General features: G+C 37.0%; 2 protein-coding genes across 9 annotated transcripts in view; one reads left to right on the top strand and one right to left on the bottom strand.

The window, feature by feature from the left end:
- Nucleotides 1–1,049: 1,049 nt before the first annotated feature.
- Nucleotides 1,050–19,147, top strand: pknox1.1 (pbx/knotted 1 homeobox 1.1). 2 transcript variants are annotated; one of them, NM_131891.3, is given in 11 exon segments: nt 1,050–1,141; nt 5,274–5,385; nt 5,860–5,990; nt 8,022–8,193; nt 8,275–8,445; nt 8,614–8,728; nt 13,433–13,530; nt 13,931–14,059; nt 14,178–14,254; nt 17,408–17,571; nt 17,659–19,147. In NM_131891.3, coding segments are annotated over 10 exon segments (1,302 nt in total). In that variant the 5' UTR covers nt 1,050–1,141; nt 5,274–5,331; the 3' UTR covers nt 17,850–19,147.
- Nucleotides 17,985–19,902, bottom strand: part of tmprss3a (transmembrane serine protease 3a) — a 66,817-nt gene continuing 64,899 nt past the window's right edge. For 6 of the 7 annotated variants that reach the window (XM_073912592.1, XM_073912594.1, XM_073912595.1 and 3 more), the window contains one exon: nt 17,985–19,231. In XM_073912592.1, coding sequence (XP_073768693.1) covers nt 19,187–19,231 — 45 coding nt within the window. In that variant the 3' untranslated portion in view covers nt 17,985–19,186. The remainder of the gene's footprint in view (nt 19,232–19,902) is intronic. The other variant, XM_073912596.1, reaches the window with a different exon arrangement.

The following is a 19,902-nucleotide window of genomic DNA, read 5'->3' on the forward strand; positions in this document are numbered from 1 at the left end:
AATGCTATCTAGAGCTATACATGGCATATGTACAGATTATTGAAAGTTTAAAGCAATATTAAGAATTTTTCTATCACAGAAAAGTAAGGCTCTGCCTTTTCATTTCTTTCAGTTCCTACGTTCTCTTATTGTGTGAGGGATTTAGAGGGACTGTTCATTTTAAATCAGAAATTTATTTTTTAAAAGTGAATCAACTAAACCAAAAAAATAACTTGCCTCACAGTTTTATTAAAGTAGTTCAAATATTAATGCATTAGTTACTTTACTCGTAATATTATTACGCAACTTATGTTACTTGCGTTACCCTCAATACTGTTCTGGAGGATGAGAGAGCTCTCGGATTTCATCTAAAATATCTTAATTTGTTTTACAAAGGTGAATGATGGTCTCAAGGGATTAAAAGAAAGTTAGGTGGAGCAATTAATGACAGAATTTTCATTTTTGGGTTAACTAATGCCTAAAGGAAAGAAGTGTGCTTCTAATTGACAAATGGTTGTAATGTTAGGCTATATTTATTAACTCATTTAATTAGGAATCTGTCAGGAATAGTTCCTCCATTTCTTATATCCTCAAAATAATTGAGGAATCAAGTGTTATTTTTTTTGTGGCAATTGCAAAGCCCTTAAAAACAATGTACAAGTGATATTAAAAATGAAGACATGATGAAAAGAAGTGTTACAAATCTGCCCATTATTCTACTCAAAAGGCCAGTATTCAGTTGTTATGTTTCTGTCTATTATTTTTCAATTTATTAATCTATATATTTGTGTTTCTGTATGTCGATATCTGAGTGAGATATCTGTGTGTCCTAGCTAGAAAACAAATTCTGCTGAGCCCTGCTCTAGTAATTAGTTAGGAATGGAAAAAAAAACATTTTTGGACTGAACACCAGAGAACTAATTAGCACTATAATGGCACAGTTTTAAAAGTAAATTGTCCCGGACTCTCCCATAACGGGGAGTGTTTTTTAAAATATTCGCTCAGGGCGAGAACTTCTGCTCGCATCACGTCACTTCTCCTCCCCGTTCGTAAATATGCATGAGCTGAGTGCCCTGCGTCCTCGTGCGTGATGACGTAGCGCGACAAATGCGGATCCCGATTGCTGCAGCCGCTTGTCAGTGTGACGAAGATTGGCACCCAGGTAAGCTGTCACTCAAACTCGTCTTTTTCCGTTCCCTATCAATCAAACAATCCGAGCAACACACAAAAATGCCCGGGGCTGAGTGAAAGAAAGCATACGGTGTTAGGGCTCGTGGGAGTTGCATGGGACAGTCGAGCCAATCTTAACCGGGATATGTTTATCTTGGAAAAAAATGTCTGCTTTATTGAGGGACAGGAGGTTTCAGTCTGGCAAGGGCGAGCGCTGAGTGAAGGCCCGGGTTTAGCGGCTCTCCGCGTCCCACTGCCCCTGCTCTCTCTGTCAGGCCGGAGGAGCGCGAGACAGCCTCCCCGGCTAGATTAACGGATTCATTGTATATTTTAATCAAGTAATAAAAAAAAATCCCTTCACATCCAGGACCACGTTCGTGCGCAGGATTAGATATCGCTGCTGTGGTTTGGCGCTCGCCGCAAGCGCTGCTATAGCGACTCGCTCTCAGTGTGTTTGCTAGCGGGCTAAAGCTAGAGCTAACCGCTCTGCTCGGTGGTTAAAAAGAGAAACATGGCGTTTTCTACTTTAGAGACCGCTGCTACTATTTACTCCCTAACACTAGTACAAATAATGTGCACGTTTGGGTTATAATAGTCCGGCGACCGGTCTCTTGTTTTGCTAAGTTTAGAATCAATGACGTAAACGAAACGACCACAGCTGCAAATGTTTTATTTCAGCGTCTCACGTTTGTTTAATCTGCAGCTACTCGTATTTCAGTTTATACCCGAAATTAGCTATTACTTTAAAATTTATTGTAATACATTAGACATCACAAGAAGCGAGAGTACAGTTGCGTATTGTTTTTTGATCAATAAATAGCATGTAAAAAATTTCTTCTCTGAAAAACGTCATGTCGAAATACGCGACCACCAGAGCAGATGTACCAGTGTGTGTTTGAATGTCTGTGGTGTAAAGCCTAGAGTTGCTTATTTACAGAAGCGCATAATGAAACCTTGAAATTGCATGTCAATACATTCTGGCATTCACATTATTGTTAGCTGGATATAGTGAAAAAGAAAATAAACTCGGTTAATTCAATAAACTAGGTGAGCACCCTTGGAAGTAAAATGAAAGAAGGTTGTTAAAAATGGCTTTATTGTATAAGCACTGTATGCTGTTGGGGATGTTTTCATCCTCTCTGGGGTGATTTTTTTTACTCAGTTTCAGCAAATGTAATGATTTTGGTGACATATTTTGACACATTTTGGGGAAAAAGTTTTTGAAAACTTTCAAAAGCTCAAAACACTTGTGTACTTTAAAATTGTGTTACCCTTTCGTTATGTTTGTGGCTTTTTTTGCCCCACTATAAATAAATTTTTTGATTGCAAAGCGATGACATCATATAACTGCATTCTTTATTGCTGGTAGTTTCCCTGTTGGTAAGAGGTAAAATTTGTCATTTATATTGTTCATCATCAGTTGCAGTGCAAAAAAAAGCCTCGATTTTGGAGATTATATGGCATATAGTGAGAGAAACCTTTTTGTGCACTTACCTCGATATGTCTGTGAAATCTAAATAAGTGCCTGAGTTTTCAGAACATGGTAAACCTAGTAAGTGTATTTATGCATGCACACCCTAATTTGCTGTTATATTCCATAGAACTCACTTTATAGAGTTCTCATTCAATCCTGTTTTGATTATGGGAGTATAGTTTATGATTCTGCCAGCAACTCTTTCATTACAATATGCTATTAATTTAAAAGCCAATAGGAACCCAGCTTATTCTGCAGTTTTTAACCCACAATTTTTGCAGTTGTATGAGATTAAGTCAAAAACCATCAGACCATTTGATTTGGTTTGCATATTAAATCACACTTACAAAAACCTGGATATTTTAAGTCAAATACACTTCAGCTCCCTGCCTCATTGGAAATTAAAGAAGCCTATAATCAAGATTTGGTACTTCAGAAGAAAGGAGCAACTCATCCCAATGTATACAGGCAACAATATCTGGATATTAGAAACCAATATTCTCAGCACTCACCAATTTTTACAGATGGTGCGAAGGTGGAAAATGGCATAGCCAAACAATGGTGACTGGACAACAAAGTTATGGAGTCAGTCTGCCTGAAAAATGCTCCATATTCACAGCTGAAGCCCGTGCTTTACTTTTAGCATTGGGGTATATAGTAAATGCTCAACAAGAGAATTCTATTATTTTTACAGACTCCAAAGCATGCCTCCAAGTGATGGAATCTACAAAAAAATTATCATCCTTAGATTGATAATATTTGAACCAAAGTTCAGCATCTATAAAATCAGTTATCACAACATTTTTTGCTGGATTCCAGGACATGTCGGGCTTTTATAAAATGAGCGAGCTGATGAAGCTGCTAAAGATTCTTTAAAGCAAGTTGTGAACAAATGCCTAATTCCTCCATCAGAGATGAGACCTTTTATCAGTATTTACATTTTAAATAAGTGGCAAGAGGAATGGGATGCATTGGACAATAATAAATTACATGAAATCCAACCTGAAATCTCACAGAATTTTAATACTAGATTTGATCAAGTTATTTTTACCAGATGTTGTTTTAGGCATACAAGATTAGCTCACACCTTTTTACTTAAAGATAAAGACCCCACTCAATGTTTGTGCTGCAAAACTCCCCTTACTGTAAAACACATTTTCCTGGACTGTCCTGCTTTTAATGATTGTGGAAGAGTTTTTTTTTATGAAATGAACTCTCTTAAGGACATTTTTAGCAAAGTGACACCAGAAAAATATGGTGTCACTTTAGAAATCTTATCATGTAGTAACACTAAAAAACTTCTTTAACTTGTGTGCTCATTTGTTTGTTGTTCTTAATTGTTTATTTATTATTGAAATGTTCTTGCCATGAAAATAGCCTTTGTTGCTCACATGGCAATAAATAACAAATACATTACATTACTCTATAGAACTCCATAAAAGACAAAAATGTATTTGCACAGGCCTATCTACAGGGTTAAATGTGCCAACTGGAGATCAACAGACAATTTTACCTCTTCCCAACAGGGAAAATCACCAACAATCAAGAATGCATGATTATTTGATTTCAAGGCTTTGCAATAAAAATGTTATTATAATGGAAGTCAAAGAGGCAAAAAGAGCCATGAACATGATGATTAGATTGCTATCAAATTTAAAACCGTACAGAAGGGTTAACCTTTTGAATTATGTATTAATTAGCAAAATCACAACTCATTGACAACAAATTTGAAACAGTTATAAACATTTATGTGGGTCACAATGATTGGGAACCATATAGATATTTTTTTATTTATTTTCTTATTCAGTCTACCTTTATATATATTTTTTCTATTATTCCCATTCATATTTGATTTTTTTCCACACTAAAAGCCAAACTCAGTCATTCAAAACAATGTAAAAAAAATGTTGAGCTTCACACAGTGAAAATGGGTATATAGTGTTTGAAAAGCAATAATATAAAAATTCCACTCAATTGGAAGTCTTATGAATCTGCCTAGAAACAGTGCTTGTCTGTCCAAACACACTGTCAATAGGATGTAGGGCTGCACAATATATGGTTTTAGCATTAATATCACAATGTGATTATTTACAATAGTCACATTGCAGTATATGCAATGTTGATTCTATTATATATTTAATTTTCATGAGTTTTCCAGGCCTGTGACTATAATGATTTTAAAAGCATTCAGGCATAACAAATTGTTTAATTTGTAACTATAATAATTAATTTTATTGAATAATTTTTATTAATAATGCATAAATACTGTGAGCCTTGGAAAATAATAAAACTGATTTTTTTAATTGCTTTTTCATTGTATTGCTCAATGCTTATAGAGGGTTTTATTATATTTTATGCAGATGCACTTCTCTACAGAATTATCCCAATCAATACAAAGTATTAAATCTTTCTAAATAGAGATATTCAACAAGTCAACTGGTGAAATTGTATTCATATCACCAAAATATATTGCAGAATTGGAAAATATTGCAATGTTAGATTTGTCCAAAATCAGTAGCTCTAACTGGACGGTTCAAGTGACCAAAAAATCCCAAGTGGAGAATTGTTAATATTTTTTTAGAGCAAAAGAAAACTGATAATATTATTAGTGGAGGCCTTTTTTTAAATAAAGATTTAATGTTACCTTTAGGTCCTCTCCTGCTGCCTGTCCATATAATGTCCCAGTGTTGGCAGTGGCCATTTTGAATATGATGGCTGCCCAGTCTGTGTCCATAGACAAATACCCAGAGGGAGACCAGCAGGTAGGTGTAAATCTTTGTTTTAAACAAATTATATTTGTTTGGCACTTTTCATGAGAACCGGTTTCTCTCTGTTAAACACATTTTATTGGTCTATTCTGCTTTTAAAGATTGTAGAAGTAGATGTTTGTTTTATGAAGGGAACTTGCCTAAAGAATTATTTGGCAAAGTTTTTGCCAGAAAAAGTTTCACTTTTTTATCACGTATTAATGTAGAATGTCTGATGTTAAAAACTTGTGTTTGTTCAAATGACTTTCATTGTATTTCTTATATTTATGTTATTCTAAATTGAAGATAGACAATGTCTATAAATCAGTTTAATGAACTGTTATTTATTCAACATAAAATGAACGTTTGCATTTTAAACCACATAAATGTTTTTTTTTTTTTTATTGTTGTTTAGTTTGTGCATTTGATTGCAAGTTTAACGAATATAGTGAAGTGTGCAATTGTATATTCGTTTTTCTCATGGAACAGATGCAGGTAATGGAGCAGTCAGAGAATGACCTTAAAAAGGGCTTTTCCAATGGAAACACAGGAAACTCGAGCAGCCCTGTATCCAATGAACCACAAACACAAATGGATATCGACAAAGCCTGTATATATAGGTGAGAGAGACAGATGTATTAAATATCCTATAACTGTGCACGCACACACACACACACACACACACACACACATATATATATATATGGCAATGACAATGCTGATATAAATTTAAACATGAGCATTGCCATTCCAGTAATAAATGACAATTGTATTTAATTACAATAAACAACTATTGTTTTAAAATGTACTAGTATTTCACAATATTACAGTTTTTCTTACTGTAACTGCAATCAGTTATTCACACGGGTATTAAGATGCGTTTTTCATTAATCCAGTCACAAGTAGACAAAGGAGACACATTACCATTCACACCTGGTGTTTAAATGTCTGTAGTCAACTATTGACCCCTTCTTACATGAGGGAAAGTTTATGGATGGGGTTTGGCTTTCTCTGATTCTGCAGTCTAACAATGCAAAAGCTAGTGCAATTTTCATGCTGTATATAAAATAAAAACATTAAAAGTAGCAGATTAATCAACCATGCTTTTTAAATAGGCTACTTTATACATTGATTAATGAAATTATATATAATTGACTTTATTTCTAATCTATTCCTATTAGGCCTACACACTTTATTCTGTTTTACAGTTATATGCTATTGTTTTAAAACAATTTGACAAATGCATCTTGTAAGAAACACCAGTTGAAGGTGCTACATGAGAGCTGCTGTTTGAAGAGAATTAAGCAGCCATAGCCCATTACAAAAATCTTCTCTGTAATTGAATGCCTTTTTTATTGTGGAAAAAAGAAAACATACAGGGACTGGTAAGGGAACTTTTTCACACTTTTTACCTCCAATTCAAAACCTAGGATTATCAACAACAAAGGTTCTCCAAAACTGTTCTATACAACATCGCACTCAGTTTATGAATGAGGTCATCAGGTGGAAATGAGGTGGCCTTTAAGGTTGATTTATACTTTTTCAGCCTTCGCGCAGTCGCATGCCCTTCGATTTTGCTGACACACACCTTTCAAAAAATTTAACTACACATCGCAATGATGCATAGCGCAAATTTGTCGGCTTGGGTGCGTTGACAAAGTGTGGGGAGCACGGAGAGCAGCAGGCCTGTTGGAGCCAGTTTAAACTGAATGAGTCAGTTTAAGCTATTTGTTCATTATTATAAGCTATTATCACAGGTATTTTCCTGTACACACAATCTCCGAAGCCCGTGTTTTTACTCTCCAAAGTTTTTCAAAAGCACAGAACACTGAAAGAAACAAGAACAAGAAAACTGGAAATTGAAGGTAAACTTATGGAGGGGGCAAAGCCTAAATAAATGACAATAAAAACTAAGTTAAAGACACCTAAATGTCCTTAGAAAATGGATCAGAAATAAAATCCATACATTTTGCCCCCTATTACCTACACAGGAGAAAAATAAAATAATAAACAGCACAGAAAGTTGAAAGAGAGTGAGAAGTTGAAGAATCCAGGTGTTGTAGCATCTTATTGACCTTATTATTTGAAATGGAAGTAAGTTATTTTCTGCTTTTTTTTGTTTTAAAACTTTTAATTAATTTGTGCATGGAGACAAATGAAAATGGTCAAATGACTTGCTCTACAAAAAAATTGCATGCGACAATTAAAAAAAAATGCAATAATAATAAAAGTTTTCAACAGCAGCATAACAAGATGTTTTCTATGGTTAAAAATCAATAGAAGTCAGTGAGACTGGATCTCTCCAGCCAGTAATATTTCAATGGCTGTGTCTGCTTCAGCATGACTAAGGTCAATATACAACTGCACCTGCATATAGCTTAATTGTGCAAGACCAAGGGTGCGTCTCAATCAGCACCCTTGTTTTGTAGTCAGTGCACTGATTAGGGCATCAGACAAGTTCTGTCTCAATCTGGAAAATATTCCAGTTCACTGAAATGATTGTGGCTTGAAAAGTCCCACAATGCACTCTAAAAATCAGGGCTCATCGATAAGCACTGTCTGACCTTAAAAGCATAAAATATATTTTCGACTTCAAGCGTGGAATGCGTTAAAAAGTTTTGTCTTTTACAAATGCTTTTCCTCCACCACAGACATCCTCTTTTCCCTCTCCTGGCTCTCCTGTTTGAGAAGTGCGAACAGTCCACTCTGGGGTCCGACTGTGTCACGTCTGCCAGTTTTGATGTTGACATTGAGAACTTTGTACGCAGTCAAGAGAAAGACGGCAAAGCCTTCTTTAGTGAAGACCCTGACCTCGACAACTTGGTAAGAGATGTCAAAATGGCTGTAAACACTTTATAGCCTTTAATTTGACTTCAACATCTGCATCTGCTTGGTTGTGATAAGATGGTCAAGGCCATCCAGGTGCTGAGGATTCATCTGTTAGAGCTGGAGAAAGTCAGTGACCTGTGCAAGGATTTCTGCAGCCGTTATATTTCATGCCTTAAGGCCAAGATGAACAGCGAGACACTGCTGAGTGGAGATCCAGGCAGCCCGTACTCTCCGGTCCATGACCAGGTACCATATTTCACACCAGGTTTCATATTTCATTCTACTCAGTAAAGGTTGTTGTGCACTGAATCCCAAATGCCTTCACCTGAATATGAATACAAAGAAGAAAACTTTTGGACTTCAGTGTGCAAGGATCTTGTTGTGTGTTTGAAGGACTTGTTGTTTTTTTTGCAGTTGTCCAACCCTTTCTCAGGTCCCCTAAGTCCCCAGAGTCTTCTGATACCTTCGTCCGGTCTTCAACAAGGCAGTGTTACAGTGACCACAGTCAATCCATCACAAGTGGCCACAGGTACACATCTGTTTTTGAGTCGTCAGTCACAATCTTAAACCTTTTTTTTCTCTTAAAGCAACGTCCTAAGTCATATACATATGTGGCATTTATGCTTCCAATCTGAGTCAATTAGAGATTTCAAAAAAGATTGTCAATAATGTAAAACCACAAGAGAGAGCATGGGGGCTTTTTTCATGAATATGTAATATTTAGTCATGATTAATTGCACCCAAATAAGTTTGTTTTGACAATGTACGTGTGTATATTACACATGTTTATATATATATATATATATATATATATATATTAGGGATGTAACGGTATTGTAAATACCGTCATACCGCAATAGTAATTTTTTTCGATATTACCGTAGTCGCATGACTCGGTAAAACTATAGATCTTCTGAGAAAATTTGCTCAGGCGAATGAAGCGAACGGGAGGTAGCGAAAACTACAATTCCCATCAGCCCAGGCTTGGCCATAATCCCTTGCGGTCTGTTGTCGCTACAGATCCAGTAATGCGGAAATGGAGTGTGCTGCTAGAAGCAGGGTTAAAAAAGAGCTGGAAAACCCTAAAGCGGGTGTTGTCGCCGCTGTGATCACCTGTGTGGTCGCGCGCGTTCTGATCAGCTGTGTTGTCTCGCGCGTACTGTAAAGCGGGACGGAGGGTATGTCGCGTCGCGGGGGCACTTTTGATCATTTTGGAAGGGAACTTTCTATCCAAGACTAAAAAGGGCATGTGCACTGCACAGGTTGAGCCCTGTGTGTGCACGTGCCTGCAAGTTGGGGAATACGACTAATAATCAGTCATGGGGATTGCAGAAACACAGCACACTGTTCAGATTGATGCAGACATGAGATCTCTATCTCACTCATGGTTTGTCCTCTTAAGTGGGGGAAAGGCAATGCACAACGTTACCCACTGCTGTCAACCTGGGCCAAGTCATATCTCTCTTGTCCCAGAAACCTCAGTCCCAAATGAGAGGGATTTTTTCTGTTGCAGGGGACATTGTAAATACCCAGAGATACCAGCTTTTACCAGATTATATTTATATGATAATTTTCCTTTAAACCCATCTCTAAGTGAGTGAGTGATTAAATGTTGAATGTGATGAGTTTTCAACACTACTAAATTGAAACTTAATTTTTTTACATGGTTTAATATTTTTTTGTTATTAAAATTGAAGTTCCTGTTTCAAAGCTTACAGATAGATGACTAATTTGTATGTCATTGACACTTTTGGCACTTTTTTGGAGTATTTTCATAAGTTTTGTTTTTTCCTGTAAATGATTCAATAAATACCGTACCGTGACATTCATACCGAGGTATTACCGTACCGTGAAATTCTGATACCGTTACATCCCTAATAATATATATATATATATATATATATATATATATATATATATATATATATATATATATATATATATATATATATATATATATATGTATATGTATATATATATATATATATATATATATATATATATATATATATATTAGGGCTGTAACGATACACCAAACCCACGATTCGGTTCGTATCACGATTTTTCTACCCACGATTCGGTTCGTATCACGATTTTTTATTTATTTATTTATTTTTTTTGTGTGTGGGGTGGGAAAAAAAAGATTTTTAAAACTATTTTTTATTAAATAACATTTGAAAAATCTTTATAAACTAAACATCAAAGAACAATATTAACTATGCAAATTATTAACAATATAAAAAGCCATATATAAAATAAATAGCCAAAGCTATATCACTTCTGTTTTCTTTGTAACAAAATACTGTTGAAAAATCAAACAGAACTAAACTCCATTGTGTAGATGATTCAAGCATGTTGAAAATTCTTTTTCAATCAAGTTCTTTTACATAGAAAAAGTAAATTAAATAGCTACTAGGGATGCTCATTTCGTTAATTTTGCTAACCGACAGCCGCCGCTCATTAATCGGTTATTACCGGTTAACTGGTCAGATTACTATTAATTTTATATTAAACAAATTGACGTGTCTATTTTGTGTCTGACACATAAAATATTGCATTTTAAAATACTGATTTATTTTTATATGTTAGAATATTAATAGCGGAACAGAACAACAGAGCATCTTCACGCACCTGCAGTGTTTAGCACAGAAGAACAGAATAATCTAAATAAAATGAATAAAATAAATAGGTCTGCCCTAAATTATTTTCACTTAAATAATTAATTTATATTACAAAACGAAAATACAGACTGATTCTTTTTAATAACCGACATAGGCTTTTTTTTCCAATCATATGTTTTTTTCTTCCGTCAAATAAAAATCGCAGACTTCCTCAAATTGCCCGCTCCATGGAAAATATGCATTTATTTAATGCCCCGCTGTTATTATTATAATCACAAAACCTTTAACATTTTAATATAAATCATTATTTTAAAGATTATGTCCTGATATAGCCTATGGTTTCCTCTCTCTCCTTCGCGGTTCAAGTGCGCGCGCTGCGTGATGAAAAGACAGCAACAATGCGCTCATATGTAGACTTTTTGCAAACAGTTTTGTTGTTTAAATATGATATTGCAATAATCTGCGTACATGCTTTATAAGCTGTAAAATAAAAAGTAAAGCCTATTTGTTGCGTTTATTATGCAGATCCAGGTCAACATAAGCGCTGGTTCAGCATCAACAGGTCTGTATCAAACAGCAATATTCTTCTTCCATTTTGCTTCTTTGGCAAATGTGTCTGTAGGCACGGGTTATACGTTATCGTCCCGCAAATTAAGTATGTCTTGCAGTTAAACAAGGGGCGAAAACAAGGCGCATCTCACTGCCTTTATGTTGACAAGGAAAAAAGAAGAGGCGCGGTCCTCTTATAAACGACTGAATCAGCTGGGTATCGATTGTGCAAAAGTGTTGCTGTCTGTGTTGTTACAATTGTAATATTTAATATTATTGTGATATTCAAGATTTGTATATTTATACAGCTCTGGATAACTTAAAACAGCGATTAGACCATCAGAGCGGCGTTAATGCGTCCTGAAGTAAAGCGAAACGGCTATAAACTCCAGCAAGATAGAGTGATTATATGCAGAGCCATATACCTTTATCTCTAAATAAAGTATAACTATAGAAACTGTGCTCATCTTAACTGAAAGCTTCGTCGTGTTTTCTGACCTCACTCATCGCACACCTTTCAGTCAGCAATCTCAAAGGTTCAAACAGAAATTGCACAGCACGGTTACAGAAAAGTTTGCGCTGTTACCTGACATCTGGTGAACGCCCATCCCTCTCTGCGCAGCCACATTAACAGTGTGAGCAAATCATCGTATATGCGCTGAAAATCCGGCCGCTTTGACAGCATTGGAAATTTTTCTGCCGTTGTCTGTTGTCAAGCGGGGTTAAGTTGGTTTTGTTTTTGATATTCCTGACACATTCAGATGGTCCCTTACTAAGAGCTCCATGCGAGCTCTCCCGGCTAAATATTGCGAGGGCTTAAACGGAGCAGTGCTTGTAATGTCGAACAAAAAAAAGTGTTAATTAGCTCAACTTTTGCAGGCATGCGTGACGTTATTGGAAACGTAGTCACGTGGTGTGTCGCGATTCTCCATTATCACACCGCGACACAGGATCGTAGATCTGAGTGTCGCGATTTCGATTTTATATCGTGTATCGTTACAGCCCTAATATATATATATATATATATATATATATATATATATAACATACAAAACTGCATCTAGCATGCAAAATGTGACAATCGCGCGTAAATGTTCTAGATCAGGGGTGTCCAAACTCGTTCCTGGAGGGCCGGTGTCCTGCATAGTTCAGCTCCAACTTCCTTCAACACACCTGCCTGGAGCTTTCTAGTACACCAGAAACAGCTTGATTAGCTAGTTCAGGTGTGTTTAATTGGGGTTGGAACAAATTATGCAGGACACCTCCCTCCAGGACTGAGTTTGGACAGCCCTGTTTCTAGATGATAGACTGTTATGTAGTTTAAATTGATTAACTTTAATAATTTAATAATTAAAAATTAAAGCATTCAAATCAAATCACTTTTATTGTCACATCATCATCAGCAGCAAGTGTACTATGATGAGTGAAAGCTTAGGTGCTGGCTCCAGACCGTCCAAAATACAACAACATACTCAAGAAAAACAAAACAATATACTATTAGCAATGTTGACAGTAATGCGTGACAGACAATAAATACGCTAAGAATACACTGTCTTGGCTCTTCTCATGCACAGCTTGGTGTAGATGTCCAGGAGGAAGGGAAGCTCGCCTCTTTCCACGTGGCCAGCAGTTCACATAATCCTATTTAGACCTTTACGATTGCTACGGGTGCTATTTCCATACCAGGAAGTGATTTAGCCAGTCAGGATGCTCTCCACAGTGCAGGTGTAGAATGAACGGAGAATTTTCAGGCTCATTTCAAACCTCCTGAGATGCCTGAGGTAGAAGAGGTGTTATGCCTTCCTCAGCACCGCATCTGTGTGCGTGTCCATGTCAGATCCTCAGCGATGTGTACTTCAAGAAACTTGAAAGTGCTGACTTTCTCAACTGGTGTCCCTGATTTTATTTATTCAAGAAAAAAGTTTCTCTTACGTGTGTATAAAAAGGGTAGAAAAGGTTGCTGCATTGTTAACTTTAATCATTTTGTTTGCTACTTACTTGTGGATTTTTTTAATTCTACGCATAGTTCTTTGTAATATAAGAAATCTATCCTTTTTGTGCAGGTAACACCGTATATCAGCCAGTGACAGTGGTCACACCACAGGGACAAGTGGTGACACAGGCCATCTCACCTGGAGCACTACACATCCAGAACTCACAGGTTTGTATTATGCTCTAGATCAGTGTTTCTCAACCTCATTCTTGTAGGACCACCAGCTCTGCACATTTTCTATATCTCCTTAAACAAACACACCTGATTCAGATCATCAGCTCATTGGCAGAAACTGAAAGACCTGTAATGGGTGTGACAGACAAAGGAGACATCCAAAACATGCAGTGTTGGTGGTCCTCCAGGAATGGTTAAGAAACACTGCTCTATCACATCTACTGACCAATAGCTGGGTTTCTATTCTAAAGTAAAACATTATGCAAATGCAAAGTCCAAACCCATTTGAAACGAGCAATGAAACATATTAGCAAATTAAGGAATTTGTATTAGAAATTTGGTGTGTACATCACTTGTTTCTGATGCAGCTATTGACACCTTGTGCTTACTGTAGCTCCAACTTCAGCTCAATCAGGACTTGAGTTTCTTCGGGGGAGACGACAGCTCACCTAAAAACAAACGTGGCGTTCTGCCCAAACAGGCAACCAACGTCATGCGCTCCTGGCTCTTCCAGCACATTGCGGTTAGTAGGCAAAGCAAGGCTTGAAATCAGTCTGAGCTATTGTTTTGTTGTACCTGGTGTAATTATATATCTATAATAAAACCTGTAATAATATAAAAATGCTCCTTTTTTCAACTAGCACCCGTATCCCACTGAGGAAGAGAAAAAGCAAATTGCAACTCAAACAAACCTGACTTTACTTCAAGTCAACAACTGGTAAGTTCATTTAGCAATCACACCAAGTAGACCGTGGCTCAACAACTATTCAGCTGACTTGACTGGATCAACTAGAGTTAAAACACCATCAGTACTTGCTTCTGTTAAGAATTTACCCACATGAAGTTTAGCATGCTCTGTTAGGCCATGTCTTTATTGTGAGGTACAGTTTAGCTTGGCTTGGTTTGGATTTCCTCTGCATTTCAGTACTGCTTAAAGTGGGTGAGATTATCACTAGAGTTGCTCTAATTGTACTGTAATGACCTCCTAAAAATCTTTTTTTTTATTCTGGACCTTCCCAGAATTTTGTTTCCCAATTAGGCTGCATTTACACTGCACTGTTCAAGTGACTCAATTCCGAATTTAATAAATTAATTAATTAATTTTTTCCATATGGCACAGATCGGATATGGCCCATGTACGTGTAAGCAGAAACAAATCACATGGATTCTGATTTACTCAAATCAGATTCAGGTCTTGTTCATATATGGAAATGTATCCGATATGAATCAGATCTGTGTTCTTGTGTCTGCAGTGTAAGCAGGTAGATCTGATTTTCACCTGTCAATGAGAGTCGCGCATCATTAAAAACCATAGCGAATGATGTCAAATCTGACACTTTCATTTCAGAACAGACTTCAGCAGAGTCCCAAACCTTAAATCTCATACACAAGGACTTAAACAGCTTTTATATTGTCATATAGCACAAGTATTTAAGCATGCTAACGAGAGCAACAGAGCGCAATGTCCGCCACGTAACCAATATACAGTCACAAAATTGACCATCAAGATCTACAGTGTAATGCAGCCTTAGAGAAGTGTCTGGATCTCTTCTACTGACCGCAATGCTAGCGCTTCAAGTGTCTTTTAAAATTGTTGCAAATCCAGTTGATGTTGGTAGACTATTCTCTATGACCAATCCACGATCAGCCGTGTGTATATGTCACATTTTGTTAAAATAAACATTTTCAATGTTTATTGTGCAGAGTACATTGTTATTCTTTAGGTGAACAATTTATTTGTGCAAGTTAATTTTTCTTAAAAAAGAACGTTACAAGTTTAATTACAAGTTTTGGTAATCTTCAAAGTTTGACCATTTACTTTCCCTTTTGGAGTGGTGTTTCCGCTGTTGATGTCAGTTTGACTGCTTCAGCCACATTATTCTTAATCAGGCCCCTCTTACCATTAGTTTGCTTTGAAGGAAGAACGTCCTACCTCCTGTTCAATATTTCGTTTCAGTTGCAAGTATATTAACATATTGAAATAAGTCTCTGCAACTGTTCATGCAGACTTAAATGGTACGGCTCACTTGGAACCTAACTAGATACTATGTACTATGGTTGGGAAGCACAGGAAAAGCCTCCTGCATTAAGCTGTGCTGTACTAAACCACGCCATACTAAGCAGCGGAAAAAAAAACACTTAGTGTGTTTTTCAATAAATGTGAATGCTGCTATATATATTGTGAAACACTCATAACAAGCAGACCAATATAGCTGAACAGACGAGTGTCACTCAGCTCATGATGTGGTTTGACTGATATATAAAGGCAACACAGACCACAGGCAGCTAAACAAATTAAAAACAGGACATGATGTCACGAGATGTGACTCTGAACATGTTTAAGCTTCATTAGATCTTTTATCTGGTGCCATTTTGACTTCTTTACACATTTTTGGATCTCTTCAATGGTTCTCATAAAAGACTATTTTCCATGTGCGTGCATGCTAATGTCAGCATATCATAATTTTGGAAGTTCTGTTCCAAAGTAAATGTCACAAAATCAGTTTTTGTTCATTTGTTTTGTTTCTTTAATTATGCAAATGATAGTGTGAACAAACCAGCATTTTCTTCTTTTGGTCCAGACCAAACAAGCTAAGAGAATCGTGCTAAATGTAAACACTCTCAGTCCCTAAAAACAGGACAATCTATTATGCTTAATGTGTTAAAAATAAATTAAGACCGTAACCTACAAACTCAGTATACACCCTCATTTATGATGTACGAAAAATGAGAATATGAAACACACAATATTTAATGCATTAAGCGTTTTCTTTATACTGTGTGTCCAGAAAGTATTTCTGGAAAGGCTTCACTTTTTCAACATTTGTTAATGCTTCAGTCTAAAATGGATTCAATTCATTATTACCCTCTTAATTTACAAACCGTACCCCAATATGACAACATAAAGTTTTTTTATGCCCTGGGATTTCTTTATTGTTGTCGTTTGCTCTGGAGCAGCTTTTCTTCAAAGATGCTTCTTTGCTGTTTTTTTATTTATTTGTTTTGCTTAAAAAGATGTTTTAGGGCCTGAAAAGCTGTTTACCCCAATGCAGAATGACAACTTTAGCAAACTTTGTTTTCTAAAACAAGCGCTGAGAATACTTTTTGGATGCACTGTATTTTTTGTCTTGCAGAAAAGAACTTATTTCATTATTTGTGTTAAAATCCTGGCCACAGCTGTATGTTTCAGATATTTCATCAATTGACAAACTAAGTGAAGTTTATTCATAAACTAATTTCGAGAGGATCACGTGCTTATGATTTATCACGGCCAGTCTCGTATTTGCTAATCACTAATCTTCCAATCATATGAGCCCTAAGGCACCATAAATAGCCTCAGTTTTCAGTTCACTTTATCTTCGTTTGGAAGAAACCCCCCTCCTCCCCTATTCTCCTCCTTTACCTGCGATTGGGCGGCACGGCGGTCCAGTGGTTAGCACTGTGAACCACACAGCAAGAATACTGCCGGTCCTAGTTCTATAGGACCGGTGAGTGTTTCTGTGGGGAGTTTGTATGTCCTTCCCGTGTCCGCGTGGGTTTTCCCCGGGTTCTCCGGTTTCCTCCCACCATCCAAAGACATTCAACATACATAACAATCAAGCTTGTCTAATTCCTTACGTTCCCTTAGCTACAGCAGCAGGGGAGTTCTGAGATCCACCGAGCTCGGGCTCCCTTCTTGCTCTGCCAACGGGAGGAAGCCCCGGGCTCGAGGAGCCCTTGAGCTCGGGGCTCTCTCCCGGGACAGCATGCCAAATAAGCTTTGTAAATCATCAGCTAAGTGTGAACTCTTGAAACAGGAAATTTTATATTTATTTCTTGATAACCTGGTATGCAGTATACAAGTTACATATTGCCTGCATTTTGCCTACAGGTTTATTAATGCTCGAAGACGAATACTGCAGCCAATGCTGGATGCCAACTCAACAGAGGCATCTAAAAGCAAGAAAAAGGTGGCTCAGAGTCGCCCGCTGCACCGCTTCTGGTCCGACTCCATCGCCTCAACAGGAAGCCAGCAGCAGCTCACAATGCCAGACGGTACAATTTAAGTTCTTCTAACTTGACCCATGACCCAGTTGTCTTGGTTTGGTTTTACAGGGTTTGCCCTTGCGTGATTGTGTGCAGGGAGTTTGGTTACTGTGGGAATGAATGTTGACGGCTTCCAGGCGCTTTCTTCAGATGGAGCCACTCTCGCCATGCAGCAGGTCTTGATGGGAAATCACAGCGAGGATGAGACTGATGAAAGCGGCAATGAAGACGACACAGATATGTCAACCGCCAACATGCCCGGTCTGGGTTTAGACGTCAGCGACTAAGACGCATGGATTGCAGGTCACACACTGCATGCTTACATTTACATTGGAAAACTTGCAGATGATGCTTGTTGCAAGAGATCCGCTCCCTATGTAGATTTTCAGCAAAGCTGATACTTGTGCACTACAAAAAGAATTAAGTACTGTATGTTGACCTTTATGTTACACAAAACACAAGTGAACAGTTTACAGAGAGCACAACGTTACTGAAAGCAGCAAACCGAGGAGTGTCATTTTTACCACGAACAGGTTTGTGCACTTTTATACAGATACACTTGGAGAAGACTGCAGAAATGGAGGACGGAGGAACCTTTTGAAACTCCTTTAGTGAATGTTTGGTCAATTTTGTTTTCTGTATTAACTCATTTGGATGCCAAGAGTGTGTCGTCGTGCTGGTTTTATTCCCACTGCATGTTTGTGTTCTCTTCAGTATGCTCACGCTTGTAGAGACTCCAAGACGGAGTTTGAGAAAAGAGATTATTTTTATATATAAACGTTGTATAAAAGTGTTGTTTTCTTTTTCTTTTGCTGTTTTTTTTAGTGTTTTATAGGGAATATTTATGTACAGAAACGATACTATCTGCCCTGTTTTCAGGGGATGAGTTTTTCTTCTTGTTTTTAGAAAAACAAACAAAAAAAAGATCTTGGAGTTAAACCATTGTTTCAATTTGTGAATTGGTTTTAACACTCGCTTACAAAATGCCTTACACGTCCTTTTGTAAAACTCTTTTGCTGATAAGCACAGAAATCCGGATGCATTGATGAAATTGTGTAATATCTGTTCAAGTCTCTTCCAGTAATCTTTCCTTCGTTTCAGAGGGATCTCTGTTTTTGCTCTGTAGGCTGATGTAGTTTGATCTAACATGTGCAAAGCTTATCAATCAGATTCATAAAAGAAGCTTTGGAAATGAAAATGGCATAAAATGTCCATTATTGAAGTCAAATAAAGGTCAAGTCTGAATATTTTGCCACTCTGTTTTTACATTTAATGTTGTTAATTGTATGTTGTTGTTTTTAAGCAATTATTTAAGGACTGTTAACACTAAAGTAGTTTCATATTAAAGCTTGACCAAGTTTTGCGACTGGAAAAATGTTCTGCATGATGGAGCCTTTGTTTCTTTTCTTCCTGTTTATTGCATTTTTGACAGAAGCACATTGTCCACTTGATGTCTTTGAAAATAATCATGTCAATTCCTCCTGACAAGTCGAACAATTGTTTGGCAGTTATTTCTTAACACAATAGCAAGTACTGTATAAGACTACTTACACCAAATAAAACCTTTCCAGATATGAATGCACAAGTTGGTTGAGGGCAGAAGTCTGATTTCCCACGATTAAACTCAGTAATTAGAGCTGACTGTTAGCGGATGGAGAATTTCTTCTCTCTGTGTGGAAAAAAGGCAAAAGGATGTCAGTGGACGTTTGTAACCGCAAGAGGGCAGCAGTTCATCATAATTAGACTACTCGCGAAGGCACAATGTCAACAGCAGTGTCCTGTTTATTTTTCCATTACGTTGCAACATTCATTTCCCCCTTTGCAAAAGTAATGCTTTTAAATTTCTTTAAAATAAAGAAAACTTACACATGAAATTAAATAGTGTTATAGTAGGTACAGTTGGGCACAAATGCCCGAGAATGTGTTTATGTAACCCCGCCGATTTTACACCACCCAACCCGCTCCGAGCAGCGAGTGAACCGGCTTCCTTCCGCATGAGAGTCGGTTGCTCTAACAAGGTGACTAAAGACCATAACCTTTAATAACTTTCACTAGAGCACGTATAGAGGTCAGAGGAGTGAGTACCTGCACAGTACTTACTAGCTGGCCTCCGTTACATTTACAATAGAAAATACATCATTTTGATTAATGATTTTAAACAGTATTTTGAGGATGGAGAAAATAAATTTAAAATCTAGCAATCACTTAAGGTTTAAAAATATTTGAACTGTTTTGAACTGTTATACCGTGTATAAGCCTATATGTCTGTTGTAACTAAACTATTTAAGACACGTTAGGTGTATATTAATTTAGAGCATGTTTATGTGGTCATGTCATTGG

This window comes from Danio rerio, chromosome 9 (genome assembly GCF_049306965.1).
Source record: "Danio rerio strain Tuebingen ecotype United States chromosome 9, GRCz12tu, whole genome shotgun sequence".
In the NCBI taxonomy this organism is placed as follows: domain Eukaryota; kingdom Metazoa; phylum Chordata; class Actinopteri; order Cypriniformes; family Danionidae; genus Danio; species Danio rerio.